Consider the following 26,661-nt stretch of genomic DNA (forward strand, 5'->3'; position numbering starts at 1 on the left):
CTGATGACACATCACTACTTCCCGAATATTGCTAGGCCCAGGCAGTGTTCCTGGAATCCCTCAGTCCCGGGAGTGTGTGGTGGGACAGTCCAAAGAGAGCTTCACTCTGTGTCTGGCTCTGGAAGTGTGTGATGCGACGGTATGGATGGAGTTTCAGTTCGTGCCTGCCCCCAGGTGTGTGGAGGGAGAGGGGGCTGTAACCATGGTCAGACTGGGGTGTGGTGGTGGTCACAGGGTTACACAGCAGATGAACAGCCTCTTTGACAACCTCATCTGTGCTGACTCACATTCCCATTGAAAATAGTCCCATCTGCTTTAGGTTTGTTCATAACACTCTAAATCCTTCCCATCTATGTACCTGTTCTAGTGTCTTTTAATTATGTTTCCATTAGTGTGAGAATCTGGGACCAGCTAGAAGGACGTCCCTTTCAAACAGTGATTTCTTTAGCTAGACCGAATTTCTTTAGCTAGTAGGAATATCTTTAGCTATTAATGTATCTTTTGAATTCATTCCCACAGACGGCTGTGGAGGCTGTCATTGGGTATCTTTACAGCGGAGGTTGATTGGTTCTTGATTAGTCAGTGTGTCTAAGGTCAGGAAAGGTTGAGAAGAAAAATAAATCAGTCATGATTGAATGGCAGAGTGGACTCGATGGGTCACTCTGCTCCCATGTCTTATAGTCTTATGTGTTCATGTACCTGCCTCAATTACTTCTTCTGCCTGCTCATCCCGTATATTGACCATCATCTGGGTGAAGATCTTCAGTAAATCTCTCCTCTCACATTAAACCTTTGCCCTGTAGTTGATGATTCTCCAGCGCTGGGGATAAAGGTTCCGTATATTCACGCTATCTAACCATCTCCTGTCAATAACTCAGTCCTTCCCGATAATGTCCTACTAGACTTGTACGTCTCCATCAGCACATAGTTCTCTAATCCTGCCAACCCACGTAGAGTACAAAAAGGGGTAACAGTCTTTAAACATTCAGGCTTCACGCCGCTATGCCATTCCACACCTCCTCAACTGTTATTGGAATTGGTTTATTTTTGTCAAATGTACCGAGAGATGGTGAAACGCTTGTCTTGCCTACTGCTCATACAGGTCAGATCATTACATAGTGCATTAAGGCAGAACAAGGTAAAACAATAACAATGCAGAATAAAGTGTAACAGCTACAGAGAAAGTGCAGTGCAGGTAAACTGTAAAGTGCAAGACCATAACGAGGTAGATTGTGAGGCCAAGAGTCCAACTTATCATACGTGAGACCTGTTTGAGTAATTGATATTAATGAGATAGCTATCCTTGAGCCAAGTGGTATGTGCTTTTGTATCTTCTGTCCGATTTGGAGAGGGTGTCCAGAGTGTGTATTGCCTTTTCTGATGTTAGCTGCTTTACCAGGTCGGGGGAGCGTAGACAGAGTCTTTGGAGGGGAAGCTGACTCCCATGAGCTGCTCATGTTCCACATTAGGACCTCATCCCAATCTATCTCTGTGTCCCTCATGTCCAGGACAGGAGTATGGATAGGAAGATGGTTATCAGGAATAATTGAGTGATATTGTGGGGGAGAGTAGGGAGGGGGTGGGGGAAAGGATCAGTAGGAGTGAATATGGGAGGGTGTAAGGAGGAGCTGGGTGAGGGGACGTGACAGGGAGGACTCGGACATAGATCCTATCAATGTCCCATTGTAAACTACGGCAACCCTTCACACTATCCACAACACCAACAACGTTCATGCCATTTGCAAATTTACCAACTCACCCTTCACTTTCATGTAAGAATCATTTATAATACCCTTCTAATACCCCTGCATCACAAAGAGCAGCCACATTTCCCTCAATCCCATGCTCCTGACTTTCTCAATGAGCCTACCCTGGGGTACTTCACTGAAATCCGCAGACACCACATCCACTGCTCTACTTTCATCAATGTGCTTTGTCACATTCTCAATGAAATCAGCCAGGCCCATGAGGAATGACCTGTACCTCACTGTCCCTCATCAAAGGATGCTTCTCCAGTAGAGAGGGGTTGGGGTGATGGAGGAGTAAGGAAGGTCAATGGGGAGGGCAGTGAGTGGGGGCAGAAGTGATGGTCAATGGTGATGGGGGGGTAGTGAGTGGAGGGAAGCAGTCATGAGGGTTGATAGTGATGGGGAGGGGCAGTGATGGAGGGTGAGGTGAGGAATGATAGGGAGAGCAGCAGAGAGTGTTCCAACATTGAGTGACACACCACCCCCCCCCCCCCGCTCTCCCCCATCCACAGGCCCCTCCACATTGCGGTGGCCCAAGGGGACGTTCACATGGTGCAGAGGCTCGTCCACCTCCTTCTCCTTGGCAAGAAGAGCTTGGACATCTACAACAACCTCCGGCAGGTAGGAAACAGGGGTGGAGGGAAGGTGACTGGAAGGGTAAGAGGGTGGGGATAAACCAGGAAACAGGTGTATAGGGGCCTGAACAGGGGGATATCACAGAGACCCGCGAGTTTTGTAGGGACTGGACGGGGTTACAGAGAAGGGGAGGGGTGTAGGAGCCAGAGGAGGTTACAGTCGAGGAGGGGTGTAGGACCCAGAGGGGTTTACAGAGATGGGGAGGGGTGTAGGGGGTCAGAGGGGTTTACAGAGATGGGGAGGGGTGTAGGGGCTAGAGGGGGTTTACAGAATTGGGGAAGGGTGTAGGGGCTAGAGGGGGTTTACAGAGATGGGAAGGGGTGTAGGGGCTAGAGGGGTTTTTAGAGATGGGGAGGGGTGTAGGGGGTCAGAGGGGTTTACAGAGATGGGGAGGGTTGTAGGGGCTAGAGGGGGTTTACAGAATTGGGGAAGGGTGTAGGGGCTAGAGGGGGTTTACAGAGATGGGGAGGGGTGTAGGGGCTAGAGGGGTTTTTAGAGATGGGGAGGGGTGTAGGGGGTCAGAGGGGTTTACAGAGATGGGGAGGGTTGTAGGGGCTAGAGGGAGTTTACAGAATTGGGGAAGGGTGTAGGGGCTAGAGGGGGTTTACAGAGATGGGGAGGGGTGTAGGGGCTAGAGGGGTTTTTAGAGATGGGGAGGGGTGTAGGGGGTCAGAGGGGTTTACAGAGATGGGGAGGGTTGTAGGGGCTAGAGGGGGTTTACAGAATTGGGGAAGGGTGTAGGGGCTAGAGGGGGTTTACAGAGATGGGGAGGGGTGTAGGGGCTAGAGGGGTTTTTAGAGATGGGGAGGGGTGTAGGGGGTCAGAGGGGTTTACAGAGATGGGGAGGGTTGTAGGGGCTAGAGGGGGTTTACAGAATTGGGGAAGGGTGTAGGGGCTAGAGGAGGTTTACAGAGATGGGGAGGGGTGTAGGGGCTAGAGGGGTTTTTAGAGATGGGGAGGGGTGTAGGGGGTCAGAGGGGTTTACAGAGATGGGGAGGAGTGCAGGGGGCCGGAGGGGTTTACAGAGATGGGGGAGGGGTGATGGGGCTGGAGGGGTTTACAGAGATGGGGAGAGGTGTAGAGGGCTGGAGGGGTTTACAGAGATGGGGAGGGGTGTAGGGGGCCAGAGGGGTTTACAGAGATGGGGAGGGGTGTAGAGGGCCAGAGGGGTTTACAGAGATGGGGAGGGGTGTAGAGGGCCGGAGGGGTTTACAGAGATGGGGGAGGGGTGATGGGGCTGGAGGGGTTTACAGAGATGGGGAGAGGTGTAGGGGGCCAGAGGGGTTTACAGAGATGGGGAGGGGTGTAGGGGGCCGGAGGGGTTTACAGAGATGGGGAGGGGTGTACAGGGCCAGAGGGGTTTACAGAGATGGGGAGGGGTGTAGAGGGCCGGAGGGGTTTACAGAGACGGGGAGGGGTGTAGAGGGCCGGAGGGGTTTACAGAGATGGGGGAGGGGTGTAGGGGGCCGGAGGGGTTTACAGAGATGGGGAGGGGTGCAGGGGCCTGGAGGAGTTTACAGAGATGGGGAGGGGTGTAGAGGGCCAGAGGGGTTTACAGAGATGGGGGAGGGGTGTAGGGGGCCGGAGGGGTTTACAGAGATGGGGGAGGGGTGATGGGGCTGGAGGGGTTTACAGAGATGGGGAGGGCTGTAGAGGGCCGGGGGGTTTACAGAGATGGGGAGGGGTGTAGGGGGCTGGAGGGGTTTACAGAGATGGGGAGGGGTGTAGGGGGCTGGAGGGGTTTACAGAGATGGGGAGGGTGTAGGGGGCCAGAGGGGTTTATAGGGATGGAGAGGAGTGTAGGGGGCTGTAGGGGTTTACAGAGATGGGGGAGGGGTGTAGGGGGCCGGAGGGGTTTACAGAGATGGGGACGGGTGTAGGGGGCCGGAGGAGTTTACAGAGATTGGGAGGGGTGTAGAGGGCCAGAGGGGTTTACAGAGACAGGCGTGATTTTGGGGCCGGTGACAGTCACTGAGATAGGTATAACGGAGAACAGAAAAGATTCTGCAGGTGCTGGAAATCCAAAGTAACTGCTGTGGAGTGAAATGCTGGAGGAATTCAGCAGGTGAGGGAGCATCTATGCAGGGGAATGAATGGTCCTGGTGAACAGTCTGGGTCAGACACTCTGGCCCTTTATTGCCCTCCATAGATTCTGCCTGACCTGCTGAGTGCCTCCAGTGTGCGTGTGTTACTCGAGCTAGCAGAGACGTTGATTGAGCTGTTGTTTTGCAATGAGCCCTCAGTGTGTGCCTGTAAGTTGCAGTGACTGCTATCATGTAATTGCCTAATTTCCCAGAAGAGCAGTGTGTACAAGCACATCAATGTCAGATCTGCTTTCCTCGAACACTCTCAGACCCACAGTTCACCGTCAACTTGGGAAACCACAGAGAATAAATACAAAGTGATTCACAAACTGCACAAAACGATTTGCAAACAGCCAGTGTTTTGGAACCCCTTTCCCAGTTGAGAGATCGAGGCAGAGTGAGAAATCCCACCACACGATGAGTGGACAGTGAGAGCAGTAAACTGTCCAGACACCCAAGACAACATCACAGCTGGGCTTCAATGCCACCCAGCCCTGGCACAGGTCTCCCTCCCTTCTCCCCTGCCCTCTCCCCTCCCCCTCCCCCTCCTTCTACCCTTCTACTACTCCCCATGCCCTCTCCCCTTCCACTCTCCCCATCCTCCTGCCCTCTCCCCCTCTGCTCTCCTCTTCCCCTCTCCCCCTCCACTCTCTCCTTCTCTCTCCCCTCCTCTCTTCCGCTCCACTCTACCCTTCCACTCTCCCCTTCCACTCTCCCTACCACTCTCCCCTCTGCTCTCCCCTCCACTCTCCCCTTCCTCTCTCCCCCTCCGCTCTCCCCCTCCACTCTCCCCTTCCTCTCTCCCCCTCCACTCTCCCCTTCCACTCTCTCCTTCCGCTCTCCCCTTCCGCTCTCCCCTTCCGCTCTCCCCTGCCACTCTCCCCTGCCACTCTCCCCTTCCACTCTCCCCTGCCACTCTCCCCCTCCACTCTCCCCTTCCTCTCTCCCCCTCCACTCTCCCCTTCCACTCTCCCCTTCCACTCTCCCCTTCCTCTCTCCCCCTCCACTCACCCCTTCCACTCTCCCCTTCCGCTCTCCCCTTCCGCTCTCCCCTGCCACTCTCCCCTTCCACTCTCCCCTGCCACTCTCCCCCTCCACTCTCCCCTTCCTCTCTCCCCTCCTCTCTCCCCCTCCACTCTCCCCTTCCACTCTCCCCTTCCACTCTCCCCTTCCTCTCTCCCCCTCCACTCACCCCTTCCACTCTCCCCTTCCACTCTCCCCTCCTCTCTCCCCCTCCACTCTCCCCTTCCACTCTCCCCCTCCACTCCCCCCCTCCACTCTCCCCCTCCACTCTCACCTTCCACTCTCACCTTCTACTCTCCACTCCACTCTCCCCTTCCACTCTCCCCTTCCTCTCTCCCCCTCCATTCTCCCCCTCCACTCTCACCTTCCACTGTCACCTTCCACTCTCCTATCCACGCTCCCCTCCACTCTCCCCCTCCACTCCCCCTTCCACTCTCCCCCTCCATTCTCCCCCTCCACTCTCACCTTCCACTGTCACCTTCCACTCTCCTCTCCACGCTCCCCTCCACTCTCCCCCTCCACTCTCCCCTTCCACTCTCCCCCTCCTCCTGCCCTCTCCCCCTCTGCTCTCCTCTTCCCCTCTCCCCCTCCACTCTCTCCTTCCACTCTCTCCTTCTCTCTCCCCTCCTCTCTCCCTCCTCTCTTCCGCTCCACTCTCCCCTTCCACTCTCCCCTACCACTCTCCCCTCTGCTCTCCCCTCCACTCTCCCCTTCCTCTCTCCCCCTCCGCTCTCCCCCTCCGCTCTCCCCCTCCACTCTCCCCTTCCTCTCTCCCCCTCCACTCTCCCCCTCCACTCTCCCCTTCCGCTCTCCCCTTCCGCTCTCCCCTTCCGCTCTCTCCTTCCGCTCTCCCTTTCCGCTCTCCCCTTCCGCTCTCCCCTTCCACTCTCCCCTTCCACTCTCCCCTGCCACTCTCCCCCTCCACTCTCCCCTTCCTCTCTCCCCCTCCACTCTCCCCTTCAACTCTCCCCTTCCACTCTCCCCTTCCTCTCTCCCCCTCCACTCACCCCTTCCACTCTCCCCTTCCACTCTCCCCTTCCACTCTCCCCTCCTCTCTCTCCCTCCACTCTCCCCTTCCACTCTCCCCCTTCACTCTCACCTTCCACTCTCACCTTCTACTCTCCACTCTCCCCTTCCACTCTCCCCTTCCTCTCTCCCCCTCCATTCTCCCCCTCCACTCTCACCTTCCACTGTCACCTTCCACTCTCCTCTCCACGCTCCCCTCCACTCTCCCCCTCCACTCTCCCCTTCCACTCTCCCCCTCCTCCTGCCCTCTCCCCCTCTGCTCTCCTCTTCCCCTCTCCCCCTCCACTCTCTCCTTCCACTCTCTCCTTCTCTCTCCCCTCCTCTCTCCCCTCCTCTCTTCCCCTCCTCTCTTCCCCTCCACTCTCCCCTTCCACTCTCCCCTACCACTCTCCCCTCCGCTCTCCCCTCCACTCTCCCCTTCCTCTCTCCCCCTCCACTCTCCCCGTCCGCTCTCCCCCTCCACTCTCCACTTCCTCTCTCCCCTTCCTCTCTCCCCTTCCTCTCTCCCCTTCCGCTCTCCCCTTCCGCTCTCCCCTCCACTCTCCCCTTCCTCTCTCCCCTACCACTCTCCCCTTCCACTCTCCCCTTCCTCTCTCCCCCTCCGCTCTCCCCTTCCGCCCTCTCCTTCCATTCTCCCCTGCCACTCTCCCCTTCCACTCTCGCCCTCCACTCTCCCCCTCCTCCTGCCCTCTCCCCCTCTGCTCTCCTCTTCCTCTCTCCCCCTCCGCTCTCCCCTTCCGCCCTCTCCTTCCATTCTCCCCCGCCACTCTCCCCTTCCACTCTCCCCTCCACTCTCCCCCTCCACTCTCCCCTTCCACTCTCCCCCTCCTCCTGCCCTCTCCCCCTCTGCTCTCCTCTTCCCCTCTCCCCCTCCACTCTCTCCTTCTCTCTCCCCTCCTCTCTCCCCTCCGCTCTCCCCTCCACTCCCCCCTTCCTCTCTCCCCCTCCACTCTCCCCTTCCGCTCTCCCCCTCCACTCTCCCCTTCCTCTCTCCCCTTCCTCTCTCCCCTTCCTCTCTCCCCTTCCTCTCTCCCCTTCCTCTCTCCCCTTCCGCTCTCCCCTTCCGCTCTCCCCTCCACTCTCCCCTTCCACTCTCCCCTACCACTCTCCCCTTCCACTATCCCCTTCCTCTCTCCCCCTCCGCTCTCCCCTTCCGCCCTCTCCTTCCATTCTCACCTTCCACTCTCACCTTCTACTCTCCACTCCACTTTCCCCCTCCACTCTCCCCTTCCTCTCTCCCCCTCCACTCTCCCCTCCACTCTCCCCTCCACTCTCACCTTCCACTCTCACCTTCCACGCTCCCCTCCACTCTCCCCCTCCACTCTCCCCCTCCACTCTCCCCCTCCACTCTCCCCTTCCACTCTCCCCCTCCACTCTCCCCCTCCACTCTCCCCCTCCACTCTCCCCCTCCACTCTCACTTTCTACTCTCCACTCCACTCTCCCCTTCCACTCTCCCCCTCCACTCTCCCCTTCCACTCTCCCCCTCCTCCTGCCCTCTCCCCTCTGCTCTCCTCTCCCCCTCCACTCTCTCTTTCCACTCTCTCCTTCTCTCTCCCCTCCTCTCTTCCGCTCCACTCTCCCCTTCCACTCTCCCCTTCCACTCTCCCCTACCACTCTCCCCTCCACTCTCCCCTTCCTCTCTCCCCCTCCGCTCTCCCCCTCCACTCTCCCCTTCCTCTCTCCCCCTCCACTCTCCCCCTCCACTCTCCCCTTCTGCTCTCTCCTTCCGCTCTCTCCTTCCGCTCTCCCCTTCCACTCTCCCCTTCCACTCTCCCCTCCACTCTCCCCTTCCACTCTCCCCCTCCACTCTCACCTTCCACTCTCACCTTCTACTCTCCACTCCACTCTCCCCTTCCACTCTCCCCTTCCTCTCTCCCCCTCCATTCTCCCCCTCCACTCTCACCTTCCACTCTCACCTTCTACTCTCCACTCCACTCTCCCCTTCCTCTCTCCCCCTCCATTCTCCCCCTCCACTCTCACCTTCCACTGTCACCTTCCACTCTCCTCTCCACGCTCCCCTCCACTCTCCCCCTCCACTCTCCCCTTCCACTCTCCCCCTCCTCCTGCCCTCTCCCCCTCTGCTCTCCTCTTCCCCTCTCCCCCTCCACTCTCTCCTTCCACTCTCTCCTTCTCTCTCCCCTCCTCTCTCCCCTCCTCTCTTCCCTTCACTCTCCCCTTCCACTCTCCCCTACCACTCTCCCCTCCGCTCTCCCCTCCACTCCCCCCTTCCTCTCTCCCCCTCCACTCTCCCCTTCCGCTCTCCCCTTCCTCTCTCCCCTTCCTCTCTCCCCTTCCGCTCTCCCCTTCCGCTCTCCCCTCCACTCTCCCCTTCCACTCTCCCCTTCCACTCTCCCCTTCCACTCTCCCCTACCACTCTCCCCTTCCACTATCCCCTTCCTCTCTCCCCCTCCGCTCTCCCCTTCCACCCTCTCCTTCCATTCTCCCCCGCCACTCTCCCCTTCCACTCTCCCCTCCTCTCTCCCCCTCCACTCTCCCCTTCCACTCTCCCCCTCCACTCTCACCTTCCACTCTCACCTTCTACTCTCCACTCCACTCTCCCCCTCCGCTCTCCCCTTCCTCTCTCCCCCTCCACTCTCCCCTCCACTCTCACCTTCCACTCTCACCTTCCACGCTCCCCTCCACTCTCCCCCTCCATTCTCCCCTTCCACTCTCCCCTTCCACTCTCCCCCTCCACTCTCCCCTTCTACTCTTCCCCTCCTCCTGCCCTCTCCCCCTCTGCTTTCCTCTTCCCCTCTCCCCCTCCACTCTCCCCTACCACTCTCCCCTCCGCTCTCCCCTCCACTCCCCCCTTCCTCTCTCCCCCTCCACTCTCCCCTTCCGCTCTCCCCTTCCTCTCTCCCCTTCCTCTCTCCCCTTCCGCTCTCCCCTTCCGCTCTCCCCTCCACTCTCCCCTTCCACTCTCCCCTTCCACTCTCCCCTACCACTCTCCCCTTCCACTATCCCCTTCCTCTCTCCCCCTCCGCTCTCCCCTTCCACCCTCTCCTTCCATTCTCCCCCGCCACTCTCCCCTTCCACTCTCCCCTCCTCTCTCCCCCTCCACTCTCCCCTTCCACTCTCCCCCTCCACTCTCACCTTCCACTCTCACCTTCTACTCTCCACTCCACTCTCCCCCTCCACTCTCCCCTTCCTCTCTCCCCCTCCACTCTCCCCTCCACTCTCCCCTCCACTCTCACCTTCCACTCTCACCTTCCACGCTCCCCTCCACTCTCCCCCTCCACTCTCCCCTTCCACTCTCCCCCTCCACTCTCCCCTTCTACTCTCCCCCTCCTCCTGCCCTCTCCCCCTCTGCTTTCCTCTTCCCCTCTCCCCCTCCACTCTCTCCTTCCACTCTCTCCTTCTCTCTCCCCTCCTCTCTCCCCTCCTCTCTCCCCTCCTCTCTTCCCCTCCACTCTCCCCTTCCACTGTCCCCTTCCACTCTGCCCTACCACTCTGCCCTCCGCTCTCCCCTCCACTCTCCCCTTCCTCTCTCCCCCTCCGCTCTCTCCCTCCACTCTCCCCTTCCACTCTCCCTACCACTCTCCCCTTCCACTCTCCCCTTCCCCTCTCCCCCTCCACTCTCCCCTTCCGCCCTCTCCTTCCATTCTCCCCCGCCACTCTCCCCTTCCACTCTCCCCTCCTTTCTCCCCCTCCACTCTCACCTTCTACTCTCCACTCCACTCTCCCCCTCCACTCTCCCCTTCCTCTCTCCCCCTCCACTCTCCCCCTCCACTCTCACCTTCCACTCTCCCCTCCACGCTTCCCTCCACTCTCCCCCTCCACTCTCCCCTTCCACTCTCCCCCTCCACTCTCTCCTTCCACTCTCCCCTCCACTCTCCTTCCACTCTCCCCCTCCACTCTCCCCTTCCTCTCTCCCCCTCCACTCTCCCCTGCTCTCTCCCCTCCACTCTCCCTTTCCTCTCTCCCTTTCCACTCTCCCCCTCCCCTTTCCTGTCCCCCTCCCCCTCTGCTCCCTCCCCCTCCCTCCCACTCTCCCTCTCCCCCACCCCTTCCCCTCTCCTCTCCCCCCACCTCTCTCCCTCCCCACTCGGCCACCCCTCCTATTGACAAAATGCTCCCTCCTCCTGCTCGCTCCTTCCTGCATGCCACCCTCCTCTCAAATCCCAGCGCGGCTTCTCTCCACCCAGTGCCTAATGGGTGGAGCGCCTTGGGTGGTGGGGGTCTCGGGGTGAGGGACACACCTCCCCTGAAGCCAGTTACCGATGGCACCAGAGTGCAGCCACACTTCCTGCAAGCAGATTCCACCGGCAAACTTCCAGGGAATTGGGGAATTCCCCTCTGGAGTTGAACCAGCCAGACCAGATCCTTCAAACACAGCAACCTAATCAGCCTGACCTGGAGCCAGCTCAGACACAGAGACTCTCTGCACACCGTTCAGACACACACCCAGGATCAGACACAGACAGAGACTTTGTACTGTTCAAACACACACTCCCGGGGTCAGACACAGTGAAGCTTCCTCCACACTCTCCAATCACACACTCCCGGGGTCAGACACGGTGAAGCTCCCTCCACACTCTCCAATCACACACTCCCGGGGTCAGACACGGTGAAGCTCCCTCCACACTCTCCAATCACACACTCCCGGGGTCAGACACGGTGAAGCTCCCTCCACACTCTCCAATCACACACTCCCGGGGTCAGACACGGTGAAGCTCCCTCCACACTCTCCAATCACACACTCCCGGGGTCAGACACGGTGAAGCTCCCTCCACACTCTCCAATCACACACTCCCGGGGTCAGACACGGTCAAGCTCCCTCCACACTCTCCAATCACACACTCCCGGGGTCAGACACGGTGGTGTGTAGGGAAGGGCTGGACAGTGTTACAGGTTGAGGGAGGAGTGTAGGATTTGGGTGGCTTACAGAGTGGGAGGAGAGAAGAATGCACTAGTGCATGAAAGCATTGTTCGTGTGTTAGGGCAGGGATGGGTTAACTGAATTGTTTACTACTAGTGCTGGTGCGTGTGTTCTTTTACAAGAAGTCATGTGTGTGTGCGACGCCTTGCTCGCTTGGAGAGGCACCCGTTGTGCTGGCCCAAACTGTGGCAACGGGACTTTCCCGCAACCCTAATCAGACACACACACACACCGCCCGCCACTTCCTTTTCTCTCTCTCTCTCTCTCTCACACACACACAGACACACATACACATACACACAAACTACAGACACAGACAAACACGCACACATACACACACAGACACACACACACATACAGACACACACACATACACACACAGACACACACACACACACATACAGACACACACAAAGCACAGACACAAACACACACAAGACTGGGTCTCACTGCTGTTCCCGAGATGTTACCTCAGATGGTGGGGTTATGGGTGTCAATAATAGCACAATAAGTGGGGTTTGCAGGAATGGGAGGTTAGTGATCCACCCCACGGGTCCTAGTTCCTGCTCAAAGCATGGTCCATTCCCAGGAAAAGTCTGACCCCAACCACAGTCTCATCCCAACCACAGTCTGATCCCAGGTACAGCCTGGTCCTGGGCACAGTCTGATTCCAACCACAGTCTGATCTCAGCTACAGTCTGATCCCGGGCACAGTCTAATCCTGGGCACAGTCTGAACCCAACCACAGTCCAATTCCAGGCACAGTCTGATTCAGGGCACGGTCTGATCACAACCACTGTCTTATCCTCTGTACAATCTCATCATGGTCACAGTCTGATCCCAACCACACTCTGATCCAGCAAACCAGCATTCTGTCATCACTGCCACACTGATCAAGCAAGTCAGGAACTGGTGGGAGGGAAGAGCATGAATCAGTGTGTGAGGGGGAGAGAGTGAGCGTGGGAAAACAGGGATGGAGGTTGTAACGGAGGGAGGATGTGTGAGCATGGAGGGAGGAAAGTTCGGAGAGAGGGGGGTCAGTGATACCTTGTAGATGTACCATCCCAGTGAGAATACAGACACAGTGGGGTTGACTTCAAGAGGCTGTACTAGACAAGCAGAAGATCCTGCACTGTCCCTTGTTCTCCACCCTCTCCCTCCCTCTCCCCCTCCCTCTTTCTTTCCCTCTCCCCCTCTCTCTCTCCCTCCTCTCACTCTCTCTTCCCTCTCTCCTTCTTCCCTCTCTGTTCCCTCCCTCCCTTCCAGTGAAATGTACTGTGTAACGGGGGACTGAGTCCAGTCAGTGTGACCTTTCCCTCACCCGCTCCGTGGCCATGCCGGGGCAAGCTGGGGAATTAGTATGGGATCCGCTCCCTCACCCCCTCCACAGCTGTGCTGGGTTAATCCTGGGAATGGGTGTGGGATTGATTCTCGAAATAGCCAAGGTGATGCCCGGTTGTAAGGCCCCTTCCCGGGAAGAGCCAGTATTTCAATGTCTGCGGAGGGGGTGTGAAGGGAGGAAAGAGGGAAGGAGACAGATGGAGGGGATAGGTGGAGACTGGGTCTAGGGAGGGACAGGGGGAGATGGATGGGAATAGGGAGGGAGAAAGTGAGGCAGAGAGGGGCGGGATTGATGGACAGAAAAAGGGAGGGGAGAGAGAGGGAGAGGAAGAGAGAAGGATGGGGAAGAGGAAGGGAGGGGGGTGAGTGATGGATGAAGGGAGAGAGAGGGATGTAGGGGAGAAGGATAAAGAAGGGAGGGAGAGGGAGGCAGGAGTGAAAGAGGGAGGTAGAGAGTTGGGTTGAAAGAAATTGGGAGGGAGAGAGAGGGAGGGTGAGGGAGAGTGGAAGGGAAGGGTTGAGTGAGAAAGTTGTGGAGGAGAGAGGGAGACTGAAGGAGTGTTTGAGGGAGAGAGGGTGTAGGAGAGAAAGGGAGGAAGAGTGGGAAAGGAAAGCAAGATGGAGGGGGAGAAGAGCAGAGGAGGGGAGAGAGTGAGGGAGAAAATGGGAAGGGAGGGAGGTAGGGGTAGAGAGGGTGGAGGGAGAAAATGGAAGGTGAGTGAGAAGAGTTGTTGGAGAAGATGGTGTGAGGAGGGGTGAGAGGAAGAGAGGGTGTGGGGATGAGAGGAAGTGAAGCAGTGAGAAGAGAGGTGAGAGAGAGGAGGGTGAAGGTGAGGGAGGGAGAGATAAAGAGAGAGAGAGAACAGAATGCTTTACCTGGAGTGAAGGGACTGTGGGGTGACCTTACAGAGGTTTATAATTCCTTGAGGGGCAGAGATAAGAAATACACTTACCTTATCCCCAGGGTTGGGGAGTCTGAAGCCAGAGCCCTGAGGTTTAAATTGGGGTTGTGGAGAGATTTAAAGGGAACCCCTCATTCACCCAGCAGCTGGTCCGTATATGGAACGAAAGACCAGAGAAAGTGGTCGAGGCAGGTGCATTCAAAAGGTAATTGGACAGGTCAGTGGATAGGAAGCATTTAGAGGGATATGGGCAGAACAAGGGATATGGGCAGACGATTCCATCAAAATGGCTGGGATGACTGTCATTGTTGTGTGAATTGTGAAACGCTTGACATGAACCCCTCACACACACATGTACAGACACAAAGACAGACACACACACACACACATAGACAGATACACACAGGCATTGTGATCCTCTGGGGCAAGATGGAGGTCAGTAGCTCTGTCTGTGACCCTCTCTGTCCTATAGTGTCCTGTCCCCACCCTTCACAATCCTTTCCCTCCCATCTCTTCCCTACCCTCCCTCTGCCCCTCCCCCTCCCTCATCACTCCTCACTCCTTCTCTCCTCCCCATCTCGGCAGAGGAGGGGGAGGGGTGGGGTTCTCACTCACTGCCCTGCCTTCCCGTAACAGCTTAGTTGTCAGTGAGAGCGGTTCCCTCACCTGCGTCAGCCGAGCTGAGGTGCGGAGATAGGATGTGCTGTGGTTACCGCATCTGCGTCCTTGGCTTCCTGGGTCGGCTTCAGCTTTTCTCACAACTGTCAGCCGCTGTCGTACAGTCAAAGAGACAGCTAAAACTACCTCAGCTGTAACCCTCACTGATCCGAGCACCCCTCATATCTGTGACCCTTTGAGCCCCTACAACCCTCTGTAACCCCCCTGTGGTCCAAACCACACCCCCCCCATCTCTGTGACCCCTCCAGTTCTTACACCCCCTCCCCAGCTTTGTAACTCCCGCTGGCCCCAATATTTCTCCCTGTCTGTGTGACACATTACTTTGGACCTTGATTTGGTAGGATGGGAGTGGGGAAAGGATGCAGGGGGATTTACCCCCTTCCTGAGGTTTACCCTTACTCTGCATCAGCATGTGTGGTATCACAATGTCCTGTGTGTTCAATATGTCAATGATAGTTCTGACCTCTAACCCACTTTCTCTACCTCACTCTCCCGTTGTCGTCCTCCTTCCCTTCCACCCCCTCATTCTCTTACCCTCCACTCCCCCCTCCCCACGTCTCCTGCTCTTCCCCCCCCCCCGCCAGACGCCACTGCACCTGGCCGTGATTACTCGACATGCGGATCTGACCGCGGTGCTGGTGACGGGCGGTGCCTCTCCAGTGCTATTGGACCGTAATGGGCAGTCGGCCATCCACCTCGCCTGTGAGCATCGCTGCCTCAGCTGTCTGCGCAGCCTCCTGGGCCTGGCCCACGGCAAGGGCCGGGGGGCTGCTGACCTTGACATCCGCAACTATGAGGGTGAGTCCTCTTACCCATCGGTCCTTCCTCGGATTCCTTCCCCACCCCCTATAGCTCTGTGCCCTCTTGTTACCTGCTCCGTGGGGAGATGTTTCCAGCTACCTTACCCCATCCACACTCCTCATGAAGTTGTTTCAGGTGCCCCCCTCTGAGCCAGGGAGAACTGATTTCTCCCCCGCCAACCCTCAACCTACATCCCTGGGAATTCCCTCTGCAGCCTCTCCTGTGTCACCTCTTCCTTGTCGTGTGGCGACACCAGGGCAGGAAGGAGCTGGGACTCGGGGAGGATGGGGCACAAGCGGAGGTCAGGGTGCGGGTGGTCAAGAAGCGTGTTTGGGGGAGGGGTGGTGGAATGGGCTACCAGTGTCAGGAGGGTCTGTAGGGTTTTGACCCAAATCTTTGAAGATTCAAAATCATTTAATGTCATTTCCTGTGCACGTGTAAAAGATAACGCGATAATTGTTACTCCACTTCAGACGCATCACAAAAAGAAAAATAAGGTAAAGAAAACAATAATTTAAAAAACACTACAAATACAGTACTGTGCTGAAATGTCTTAGGCACATGTAAAAAAATTCTGTAAAATGAAGAAGCTTTCAAAAGTAATGAAATGTGATGTTTCTAAATATCAGAAAAACTATCAAGAGCAGTATCTCATTGGGTAGCCCCACATTCCAAAGCCCCATTATCTCTAGTCATAACCCAAATATTGCTGCTACAGAGAAACCATTACATTAGCAGTGAAACCTTACAGCGGGTTACACAGTGAAACACAAAATCAAATCAGTATTTAGTGTGACCACCTTTTGCCTTTAAAACTGCATCAATTCTCTTTGGTATACGGTCATGCAGTTTTCTAAGAAAATCGGCTGGTAGGTTCCAAGCATCTTGGAGAACTTGCCACAGTTCTTCAGCAGACTCTGGCTCCCTCACTTGTATCTGTCTGACATTGAGATCAGGATTCTGTGGAGGCTATACAATCTGATGGAGAAAGTAGCCGGTTTTGAGCCTGGTGGCTGAGAAGGGAATGGCTCCTCAGAATGCCAGAGGCCAAGGGGAGGTGTGGTAGAGGCCGGAAACATATGGCAGACATAGTGGACAGTGCAAGCGTCCTCCCGGAGGTAGAAACGTCAAACACCAGAGAACAAGAGAGTGGTGCCTCAGAAAGGTGGCATCCATCATTAAGGACCCTCGTCTGCAGGACATGCCCTTTTTCCGTTGTTACCGTACATCTATATTTACTGTAATAGATTTACTTTTTTTTTCTATATTATCATGTATTACATTCTACTGCTGCTGCTACGTTAACAAATTTCATGACATAGGCCGGCGATAGTAAACCTGATGCTGATTCTGATGTGCTTTAAAGGTTAGCGGGGGCAAGTTTAAAGGTGACATTCAGGGCAAGTTTTTTTATAGACAGAGATCACTGCCTGGAGTCAGTTACCAGGGTCAGGAGTGGAAGCAGGCAGTTTGCTGGAGTTTAACTCATGCAGTCTGCTGGGAGAATTTCAGCAAGTACTTTGGTCTCAGCCGGCAGCATCGACTGCTTATTCCTCTCCAGCGATGCTGCCTGACCTGCTGAGATCCGCCAGCATTTTGTGGATGTTATTCAATGCAGAATCTGTTGTGTTGGTGGAGTATGAAAGTGCAATTTAATGTCAGAGCAATGTATACAATATACATCCTGAAATGTTTTTTCTTTGCAAGGAAAGGCTTTTGGATAGAGGCAGGAATGTGAAGAGAATGGAGGGACGCGGGTGTTTGGTGTAGATTGGCACAGGACGATGGGCCGAATGGCCTATCCAGTGTGTTCCATCAGCTGCTGAGCTCGTCCGGCAGATGAAGTGTTGTACTGGTGTCTCGTAAGGTTGTGCAGAGACCTGTCTGTAACTTGTACCCTGTAGCCCTCCTGCGCGTCGGCCACTCCTGGAGCTGTGGATTTTGTGCCCCTGGGACCCACTCCACCCCCAGCTCTAGGTGTTCCCTGACCCCTGGTGGAAGAATGTTCAGGCACGCACTCCGACTCTGAGCAGAGTCTAATGACAGTAGTCACGTTGTCCTCTCCCTCGCCCAGGTTACACACCGCTTCACATTGCCGTCAACAACCAGGACAGCAACATTCTCACCTTCCTGCTGGACCAGGGGGCGGACATTGACGCCGTGGTGAGTGTGGAGTAGGGGTGAGGAGGGAAGAGGCTTCTGTCTAGGGGGACGGGAGGGGTGAGCAATGGGGGGAAGGAGGGTGGTGAGCAAGGAATGAGGGGCAAGGAGAGGATGAAAGGGGCAAGGACTGTCTGTGGGGAGTGAGAAGGGAGAAAGGCAGTAGGGGTCTGTCTTACCGGACTGAGGAGGGAGAATGGAGAGGGGAGAGGGATCTGTCTGTGGGGAGTGAGGACGGAGAGGGGGCATGGGGGCCTGTGTGTGGGGAGCGAGGACAGAGAGGGGAGAGGGGGGAGGGGTTCTGTCTGTGGGAGTGAGGAGAGAGAATGGAGAGGGGGGAGGGGGTCTATCTGTGGGAGTGAGGAGGGAGAATGGAGAGGGGAGAGGGGGCCTGTGTGTGGGGAGTGAGGACAGAGAGGGGAGAGGGGGCGAGGGGGTCTGTCTGTGGGAGTGAGGAGAGAGAATGGAGAGGGGGGAGGGGGTCTGTGTGGGAGTGAGGAGGGAGAATGGAGAGGGGAGATGGGGCCTGTGTGTGGGAGTGAGGAGGGAGAATGGAGAGGGGAGATGGGGCCTGTGTGTGGGAGTGAGGAGAGAGAATGGAGAGGGGGGAGGGGGTCTGTGTGGGAGTGAGGAGGGAGAATGGAGAGGGGAGATGGGGCCTGTGTGTGGGGAGTGAGGACAGAGAGGAGGAGAGGGGGTCTGTCTGTGGGAGTGAGGAGGGAGAATGGAGAGGGGGGAGGGGATCTGTCTGTGGAAGTGAGGAGAGAGGATGCAGAGGGGAGAGCGGCCCTGTCTGTGGGGAGTGAGGACAGAGAAGGGAGGGGGAGAGGAGTGGTCTGTGCTCTGCACCACTCCGCTCATCTCCGGGACAGTAAGAGTGGCTGGGACGTGCTGATCTGGAAAGGAATGTCTGGATTCGGAAGACCAGGGTTTGGGAGTGAGCACGATTCCACGGAAATCTCCCTGGTCAGTGCCATTCTGCTCATTTTTAGGACATTAAGAGCGGCCGGACTGCACTGATTCATGCCGTGGAGAACAATTGCCGGGACCTGGTGCAACTGTTGTTAGAGGTGAGAGGAATGATTACCTGATTGCCCATCAATGACTGACTGATCCTGGCTGGATACCAGGCACCAGCACCCTGCACCCCCCCTCACTCTTGCACACAGAGCTCCCTCTTCACAACCCTGTCCTCCCTCCCTCACTCCTCACCGCTCCACCCCTTGTCCCACACTGCCTCTCCTTCTGCCCTCTGTCTTCAACCCTTCATTCTTCACCCCCCACTTTTTGACCCCCACCCTCCTCTGCACCCTACCTCACCTCGGCGCTCAGCCCACCTTTGTCTCCCCTCCCTCTTCAGCCCCTCCCTCACCTGCTCCAAACTCCTTCTCGCCCTCTTCAGTCCCTCCCTCATCTCTACTCCCTCTTCGGTCAATCCCTCCGTTCTCTGCCCGTTTCTGCCCCTCCGGCAGTTCTTTACGTGGTCAGCTGTGGAATAACATCTTCTCCCTCCTCTCAATGCCCCTCCACTCACCTCTCCTACCCCTCAACCCTCCTGCATTTACCTCCTCTCCCTTCCTCTTCTCTCATTCCTTCCCCTGCCTCTGCATTCTTCCCGTACCCATCCACTTTTTCACCTGCCCTTAACACCCACGCCCCCGCCTTCCCTCCCTCCTCGCTCCCCCGCCAACTCCCACAGCACGGAGCGAGCGTGAACCTGCAGACGTACTCGGGGAACACAGCTCTGCACTCAGCCAGTGGTCGGGGACTGATGGACATCGTCAAGCTGCTGCTGAAGAACGGGGCCGACACCAGCATTAAGAACTGTCACAACGACACCTCGCTCACAGTGGCCAAGAACAAGAAGGTGTGGACACCTGTGTAGCCCAGAAACACCCGGCCCACACACACACATACGTGCAGCTACATGCACGTATGCATGCCTGTGCAGACATGCAGACAAGCACGCCCTCACAGACATACATGAACACGCAGGCACACGCAGGCAGACCCATGCATGCATGCAGACACACACGCACACACCAATTGGAGCTGGTGAAGGTGTGTTTGCTTGGGGTGATGGGTGATATTTGGGAGTAGGAGTCATGTCAATGGTTGAGGTGAGTTAGAATTCAGGTCTGGGGTCAGTGAGGTGGTGCTGGTTTGTTGGGCTTGGGTCAGGGGTCAATAGACAATAGACAATAGGTTCAGGAGTAGGCCATTCAGCCCTTCGAGCCAGCGCCACCATTCACTGTGAACATAGCTGATCATCCACAATCAGTACCCTTTTCCTGCCTTCTCCCCATGTCCCTTCACTCCACTATCTTTAAGAGCTCTATCTAACTCTTTTTTGCAAGAATTCAGAGAATTGGCCTCCGCTGCCTTCTGAGGCAGAGCATTCCACAGAACCACAACCCGCTGTGTGAAAAAGTTTTTCCTCAACTCCGTTCTAAATTGTCTACCCCTTATTCTTAAACTGTGGCCTCTGGTTCTGGACTCCCCCAACATCGTGAACATGTTTCCTGCCTCTAGCGTGTCCAATCCCTTAATAATCTTATATGTTTCAATCAGATGCCCTCTCATCCTTCTAAATTCCAGTGCATACAACCCCAGTTGCTCCAATCTTTCAACATATGACAGGCCCTCCATCCCGGGAATTAACCTCGTGAGCCTACGCTGCACTCCCTCAACAGCAAGAATGTCCTTCCTCGAATGACCCTTCCAGGGTCAGTCTGGTGGGTGTTAGTTGGTTGGGTTAGGTCAGGAGAGTGTGGTGGAGGCTGGTTTGTTGGGTTTGGGTCAGGGGTCAGTGTGGTGGAGGCTGGTTTGTTGGGCATAGGTCAGGGGTCAGTGTGGTGGAGGCTGGTTTGTTGGGTGTAGGTCAGGGGTCAGTGTGGTGGGTGTTAGTTGGTTGGGTTAGGTCAGGGGTCAGTGTGGTGGAGGCTGGTTTGTTGGGCGTAGGTCAGGGGTCAGTGTGGTGGAGGCTGGTTTGTTGGGCTTGGGTCAGGGGTCAGTGTGGTGGAGGCTGGTTTGTTGGGCATAGGTCAGGGGTCAGTGTGGTGGGTGTTAATTGGTTGGGTTAGGTCAGGAGAGTGTGGTGGAGGCTGGTTTGTTGGGCGTAGGTCAGGGGTCAGTGTGGTGGAGGCTGGTTTGTTGGGCATAGGTCAGGGGTCAGTGTGGTGGGTGTTAGTTGGTTGGGTTAGGTCAGGAGAGTGTAGTGGAGGCTGGTTTGTTGGGCGTAAGTCAGGGGTCAGTGTGGTGGAGGCTGGTTTGTTGGGCGTAGGTCAGGGGTCAGTGTGGTGGAGGCTGGTTTGTTGGGCTTGGGTCAGGGGTCAGTGTGGTGGAGGCTGGTTTGTTGGGCTTGGGTCAGGGGTCAGTGTGGTGGAGGCTGGTTTGTTGGGCGGAGGTCAGGGGTCAGTGTGGTGGAGGTTGGTTTGTTGGGCGTAGGTCAGGGGTCAGTGTGGTGGAGGCTGGTTTGTTGGGCGTAGGTCAGGGGTCAGTGTGGTGGAGGATGGTTTGTTGGGCTTGGGTCAGGGGTCAGTGTGGTGGAGGCTGGTTTGTTGGGCATAGGTCAGGGGTCAGTGTGGTGGAGGCTGGTTTGTTGGGCGTAGGTCAGGGGTCAGTGTGATGTTGGCAGAGGTCCTAGCTGGGGCTTGAGTTTCAGAAGGAGGGAGGTCAGAGATTGGGCACCAGAACAACCACCTTAAGGTCAGGGATGGTGAAGTTGGGCATGCGTTCTGGGGTCAGCCTTAGACGACACAACCTCCACCTTACTGTGCCTTCTGACTTCTCCCTAGGTAGTCGATGTACTGAGGGGGAAGGCAAGCCGCCTCCCCTCGCAGCCGGGGTCCTTCCCGATGGGGACCAGCGAATCAAGTGCACCCTCCTCACCAAATAAATCCCCTCTTGAGGGGGCAACAGGTCAGTGAGGAAAGAGGGAGCAGGAGGAGAGGATGGGTTTGGGAGGGAGAAGGAGACGGGGAGGAGGCTTTGTGGCCAAGCTTACAGATGATACAAAGGTAGGTAAAGCTGAGGAAGCAGAGAGCCTGCAGAAGAGATTAGACAGATTTGGGGAATGAGTGGCAGATGGAGTACAGTGTAGGGAAGTATATGTCATACACCTTGGTAGAAGGAATAAAGGCATAGACCAAATTCTATACAGGGAGGAAGTTCAAAAATCAAAGGGTGCGAAGAGCCTTGGTAGTCCATGTGCAAGATTTTCTAAAGGTTCACTTGCAGGTTGAGTCAGCAGTAAGAAAGGCAAATGCAATATTAGCATTCATTTCTAGAGGACCAGAATAGATGTAAAGCTGAGGCTTTTTAAGGCATTGGTTAAACCTAACTTGGAGTAAGTTTTGGGACCCTCATCTTAGAAAAAAATGTGCTGGCATTGGAGAGGGCCCAGAGGAGGCTCATGAGAATGATCCCAGGAGTGGAAGAGTTAATGTATGAGGAGTGTTTGATGGCTCTGGGCCTGTACTCACTGGAATTTAGAATACAGGGGTGTGGATCTCATTGAAACCTATCGAATGTTGAAAGGTCTCAATAGAGTGGATGTGGAGAGCATGTTTCCTGTAGTGGGGGAGTCTAGGACCAGAGGTCACAGTGTGAGAATTGAGGGACATCCATTCAGAACAGAATGAGGAGGGATTCCTTTAGCGGAGGCTGGTGAATCTGTGGAATTCACTGCCACCAATGGCTGTGGAGGCCAAGTCATTGAGTATATTTAAAATGGAGGTTGATAGGCTCTTGATTAGTCAGGACATCAAAGGTTGCAGGGAGGAGGCAAGAAAATGGGGTTGAGAGAGAAAACTAATCAGCCATGATGAATTGGCAGAGCAGACTAAATTGGTGGATGGACTAATTCTGGTGTTCTGTCATAGTCCGAAGCCACTGGAACAGAGTTGGAGTGGGGTAGGGAAGGGGGGAGGGTGTAGGAGATGTATGAGGAGAGAGAGGGGAAGGAGACGTTGGAGGGAGGGGATGGGGAAGGAGGAATGAGGATGGAGAAGATAGGAAGAGTCTCAGAAAGAGGAGAATGAGAAGGATTGTAGGTTGGAGGTAGGAGGAGGGAGTTGAGGTAGAGAGGGAGGTGGGAGGAAGGGGTTGAGGGATGGAGAGTAGGAGAGAGGAGAGGGCTGTGGGTGATGGAGGGGTTTGAGGGTGAGGCAGAGGTTGCAGGAGGAGGGGGTTGAGTTTGAGGGAGGGAGAGGAGATGAGAGGTGGGGTTTGAGGGTGAGGTGAGGTTGTTTGAGGAGAGGGTTGAGTTTGAAGGAGGGAGAGGAGTTGGAAGGAGGGGTTGTGTTAGAAGGAGGGAAAGGAGGTGGGAGGAGGGGTTTGGGGTGAGGTAAGATTGTGAAAGGAAGGAGTTGAATTTGAGGGAGGGAGAAGAGGTGGGAGGAGGGGTTTGAGGGTGAGGTGAGATTGTGGGTGTTGAGCATAATTGAAGGAGTTTGAGGGGACACAGGGTTGTGTGGGGAGCAAACAGAATTTATCTGCAGGTCCATTGCGCCATGAAAGTGGCCACACTTGTAGACAGGGTGGCAGGAAGTTGTGCTGCTCCTTGCCTTTCTCCGCTGGGGCTTTGAGTATAAAGCTCAGAAAGTCACATTGCTGCTGTATAACATTTTGGACAGGCTGCGTGGAGTCTTGTGTGCAGGTCTAGTTGCCCCTTTACACCAAGGGTGTGGGGGCAGGAGGGGCTCAGCAGTAACTGCCTGGATGAGCTATAAGGAGAGGCTGAAGAGACTTGGGTTGTTTCCTCTAGAGCACTGGAGGCTGAGGTGAGATCCAATAGAGGTTTATACAGAACAGCACTGTGCAGAAAAGTCTTAGGCATATGTATATAGAGCTAGGGTGCTTCATACATTTGCACAGTACTGTATTTGTCAACGTGGAGTGAAGAGTGAGTCTGCAAATGAGGCAGGAGCAAAGGATGTTGGGAATGGTGGGTGTGGAGCACTGTCGGAGGGGTGTTGGACAGGTCGTAGAGAAGGAGTGCCAGGCGCAGGAGGTGACGTGTGTGTAGTAGATTCACCTAGCCAAGGACATTTAATTTCAAACAATTAGTTTATTGATCATTGCAGAATGTCTCTCTGTTGCTTCCTGCTCCCTCCCTTCTCCCTTCCCCTTTTCCCAACCATGATTCCCTTCCCACTCTCAGTCCACAATAGTGACCCATATCAGAATCTGCTTTTTCATCACTCACACGGGTCATGAAATTGTTTTTGTTTTATTTTGTGTGGCTGCGGAACTCTGCAATATATAAAATTACTGTCGTACTGTGCAAAAGTCGTCTAGCCTAAGACTTCTGCTCCGTACTGTATGAGGCAGAGCGAGAATGGGTGAACGGCATCTTTTACGCCTAGGTGGAAGTATCCGACATCAGAAAGTCTGCTCTTAAGGTGAGAGGGGGTAGGTTGAAAGGAGATTATTTTTCACGGAGAGCAGTGGGTGGCTGGAATTGACAGCCAGGGGTGGTGAAGACAGATGTGACATGCATCAAAGAGGCTGTCAGATAGGTTTATGGATGTTCAGGGAATGGCAGGATATGGACAGAGTACATACAGAAGCGATTGGTTTAGATTGACATCATGTTTAGCACAGACATGATGGACCAAATGCCCTGTTCCTTTTCTGTACTGTTCTGTTCTGTGTTTTATATTCTCTATTCAGTCTTACATGTACCATGATCTGTGTTCTCTGTTCTCCCACAGGTTCCAGCCCGGCTTCTCCCTGTAGGCCCCCTCCCCCCTCAGGATCATCCCCCATTGCTCTCGGCCTGCCTGGGAGTCCGAGCCCCAGGGCTGGGGACGGTGGGCCTGGCAACCTCTGGACACTGCCGGTGGTGGATGGACTGCCCCCTTCCACTACACTCTTGACTGGGGTCTACCTGCCCAGCCAGGTCTGGGGTTTCACCAGGGCTGGGGCCTGTGAGGGCCTTTGCTCCGCCCATCTGCAGGAGGGTGCTTGGGGTGACGAGCCTGGGAGAGCCCATGTCGGTGTGGTTTGGTCTCCGCACCATTCAGAGGCAGGAGGGAGCTGCACAGGGAGGCGGGGTTGCTGATGGCAGCCTGACCAGGCCCAGGAAGCGGGCAGGGGGAAGGGAGGGGGGAATGTTTTACAGTCCATTGTCACCTCTTATTAGGCCAAGGAGGAAACTCCTTCAGACAGGGGCCCCATGCTCCCACAGGACAAACAGCGATAGGGAGGCAATGGCTTTGAGTGTTGCCCCCCACCTCGTCCCCGTCACACTCCCCTTCCTGGCCAGGGACGGCCTCACTCACTGACTCCATAAGTCGGGCCTTGAGGTGCAACAGGAAACAGGCCTTTGGTACAATGGGTAAATGATAGCTCGTCACACCCCTCCTGTTCAGTTCTTTCCCTCCCACCCCTGACCCGGATGCTGAACCCTCGTCCACACACTGGGGGTGTGGAGTGGGTTGGGGGGGAGGATTCCTGGTGGCTGATTCCCTAACGCTGCACTTCTGTGGGGAGAATGCAAGGAAAATCCTGGTGGTCACAGGGAGAATGTGGAAGCTCCACACAGACAGAAGAAGCACTAAACAGCCAAGTCGCAGCTGCCAGGCCCGGGTCTTCTGTCAGCGTGAGGTGAACATCGTGTCCTCGGAACGGCTGCAGATCAGGAATTGGAGGGAATGCAGTGGGTCTGCCCCCATCTCTACCCCGTGACACGGGGAGCGAATGGAACTGGAGGGGATGGTGGTCCTGAGAAAGTGTGACATCGGGGCAGCGGAATGGACCTGTCTGTACACCAGGAGGAACTGGAGTGGATGACGGTCCCAGGAACATGTGTTTCTGACCCTGCCTCGACACCCTGATGGACCTCAGACCAGGGCCTGAAAGAGGTGCCTGGTGACAGAGTCGTTATTTTCATCTCCCAGAACCGTGCACGCTGGCAGACGTTTGGAGAGCGGTTCACATCATTGCATTATGGATAATGTCCAGAAAATAGAATATGGATACTGTACTCAAGAGGAAAGTGTCCAAAACTGTAAATAATGTTGTAGCAGAAAATATTAAAGGTTAATATTATCATGCACATGGTGTGTGAAAGGGATCCCATTTTTAACCTTTATACTGCTCTGAAAAGGTGCTGAGTGTGTGTGTCTAATGTGTGTGCGGGTTTGTGTCTGTCTGTCTGTCTAATGGGACCTGTGACTGTCGTGTGTGTGTGTGTATGTGTGTGTGTGTGTGACCTGTGACTGTCATGTGTGTGTGTGTTGTAATGAGGACCTGTGACTGTTGTATATGTGTGTGTGTGTCTAATGTGACCTATGACTGTTGTGTGTGTGTGTGTGTGTGTGTGTGTGTATGTGCCTGTCTGTCTGTCTAATGGGACCTGTGACTGTCCTGTGTGTGTGTGTGTGTGTGTGTGTGTGTGTGTGTCTCTGTCTGTCTGTCTAATGGGACCTGTGACTGTCATGTGTGTGTGTGTTGTAATGGGGACCCGTGACTGTCGTGTGTGTGTGTTGTAATGGGGACCTGTGACTGTCATGTGTGTGTGTGTGTGTGTGTGTGTGTGTTTGTAATGGGGACCTGTGACTGTCATGTGTGTGTGTGTTGTAATGAGGACCTGTGACTGTCGTATATGTGTGTGTGTGTGTGTGTGTGTGTGTGTGTGTGTGTGTGTGTGTCTAATGTGACCTATGACTGTTGTGTGTGTGTGTGTGTGTGTATATGTGCCTGTCTGTCTGTCTAATGGGACCTGTGACTGCCATGTGTGTGTGTGTTGTAATGGGGACCCGTGACTGTTGTGTGTGTGTGTCTCTGTCTGTCTAATGGGACATGTGACTGTCGTGTGTGCGTGCGTGTGTGTGTGTGTGTGTGTGTGTCTAATGGGACCTGTGACTGTCATGTGTGTCTGTGTGAGTGTGTGTGTGTGTGTGTCTGTCTAATGGGACATGTGACTGTCGTGTGTGTGTGTGTGTGTGTGTGTGTGTGTGTCTAATGGGACCTGTGACTGTCATGTGTGTCTGTGTGTGTGTGTGTGTGTGTGTGTGTGTGTGTGTGTGTGTGTGTGCCTCTGTCTGTCTAATGGGACCTGTGACTGTCATGTGTGTGTGTGTTGTAATGGAGACCCGTGACTGTCGTGTGTGTGTGTGTGTGTGTATATGTGTATGTGTGTGTGTATGTGTGTGTGTGTGTGTGTGTGTTGTAATGGAGACCTGTGACTGTCGTGTGTGTGTGTGTGTGTGTTGTAATGGGGACCTGTGACTGTCGTGTGTGTGTGTTTGTAATGGGGACCTGTGACTGTTGTGTGTGTGTGTGTGTGTGTGTGTGTGTGTGTGTGTTGTAATGGGGACCTGTGACTGTTCTGTGTGTGTATCTAATGGGGACCTGTGACTGTCGTGTGTGTATG

The 26,661-nt window shown here is 55.2% G+C and overlaps 1 protein-coding gene across 3 annotated transcripts in view; it reads left to right on the forward strand.

The window, feature by feature from the left end:
- bcl3 (BCL3 transcription coactivator) overlaps positions 1–25,177 on the forward strand; it is a 39,882-nt gene extending 14,705 nt beyond the window's left edge. Inside the window, exons 3-9 of one of the 3 annotated variants that reach the window (XM_072266108.1) lie at positions 2,261–2,369; positions 14,903–15,116; positions 17,194–17,282; positions 18,272–18,349; positions 18,979–19,146; positions 21,077–21,200; positions 23,996–25,177. In XM_072266108.1, the coding sequence (XP_072122209.1) occupies positions 2,261–2,369; positions 14,903–15,116; positions 17,194–17,282; positions 18,272–18,349; positions 18,979–19,146; positions 21,077–21,200; positions 23,996–24,345 (1,132 nt within the window). In that variant the 3' untranslated portion in view covers positions 24,346–25,177. The remainder of the gene's footprint in view (positions 1–2,260; positions 2,370–14,902; positions 15,117–17,193; positions 17,283–18,271; positions 18,350–18,978; positions 19,147–21,076; positions 21,201–23,995) is intronic. The other 2 variants (XM_072266109.1, XM_072266110.1) reach the window with 2 other exon arrangements.
- Positions 25,178–26,661: the final 1,484 nt, after the last annotated feature.

The sequence above is a fragment of the Mobula birostris genome, chromosome 8 (assembly GCF_030028105.1).
Source record: "Mobula birostris isolate sMobBir1 chromosome 8, sMobBir1.hap1, whole genome shotgun sequence".
Lineage (NCBI taxonomy): Eukaryota > Metazoa > Chordata > Chondrichthyes > Myliobatiformes > Myliobatidae > Mobula > Mobula birostris.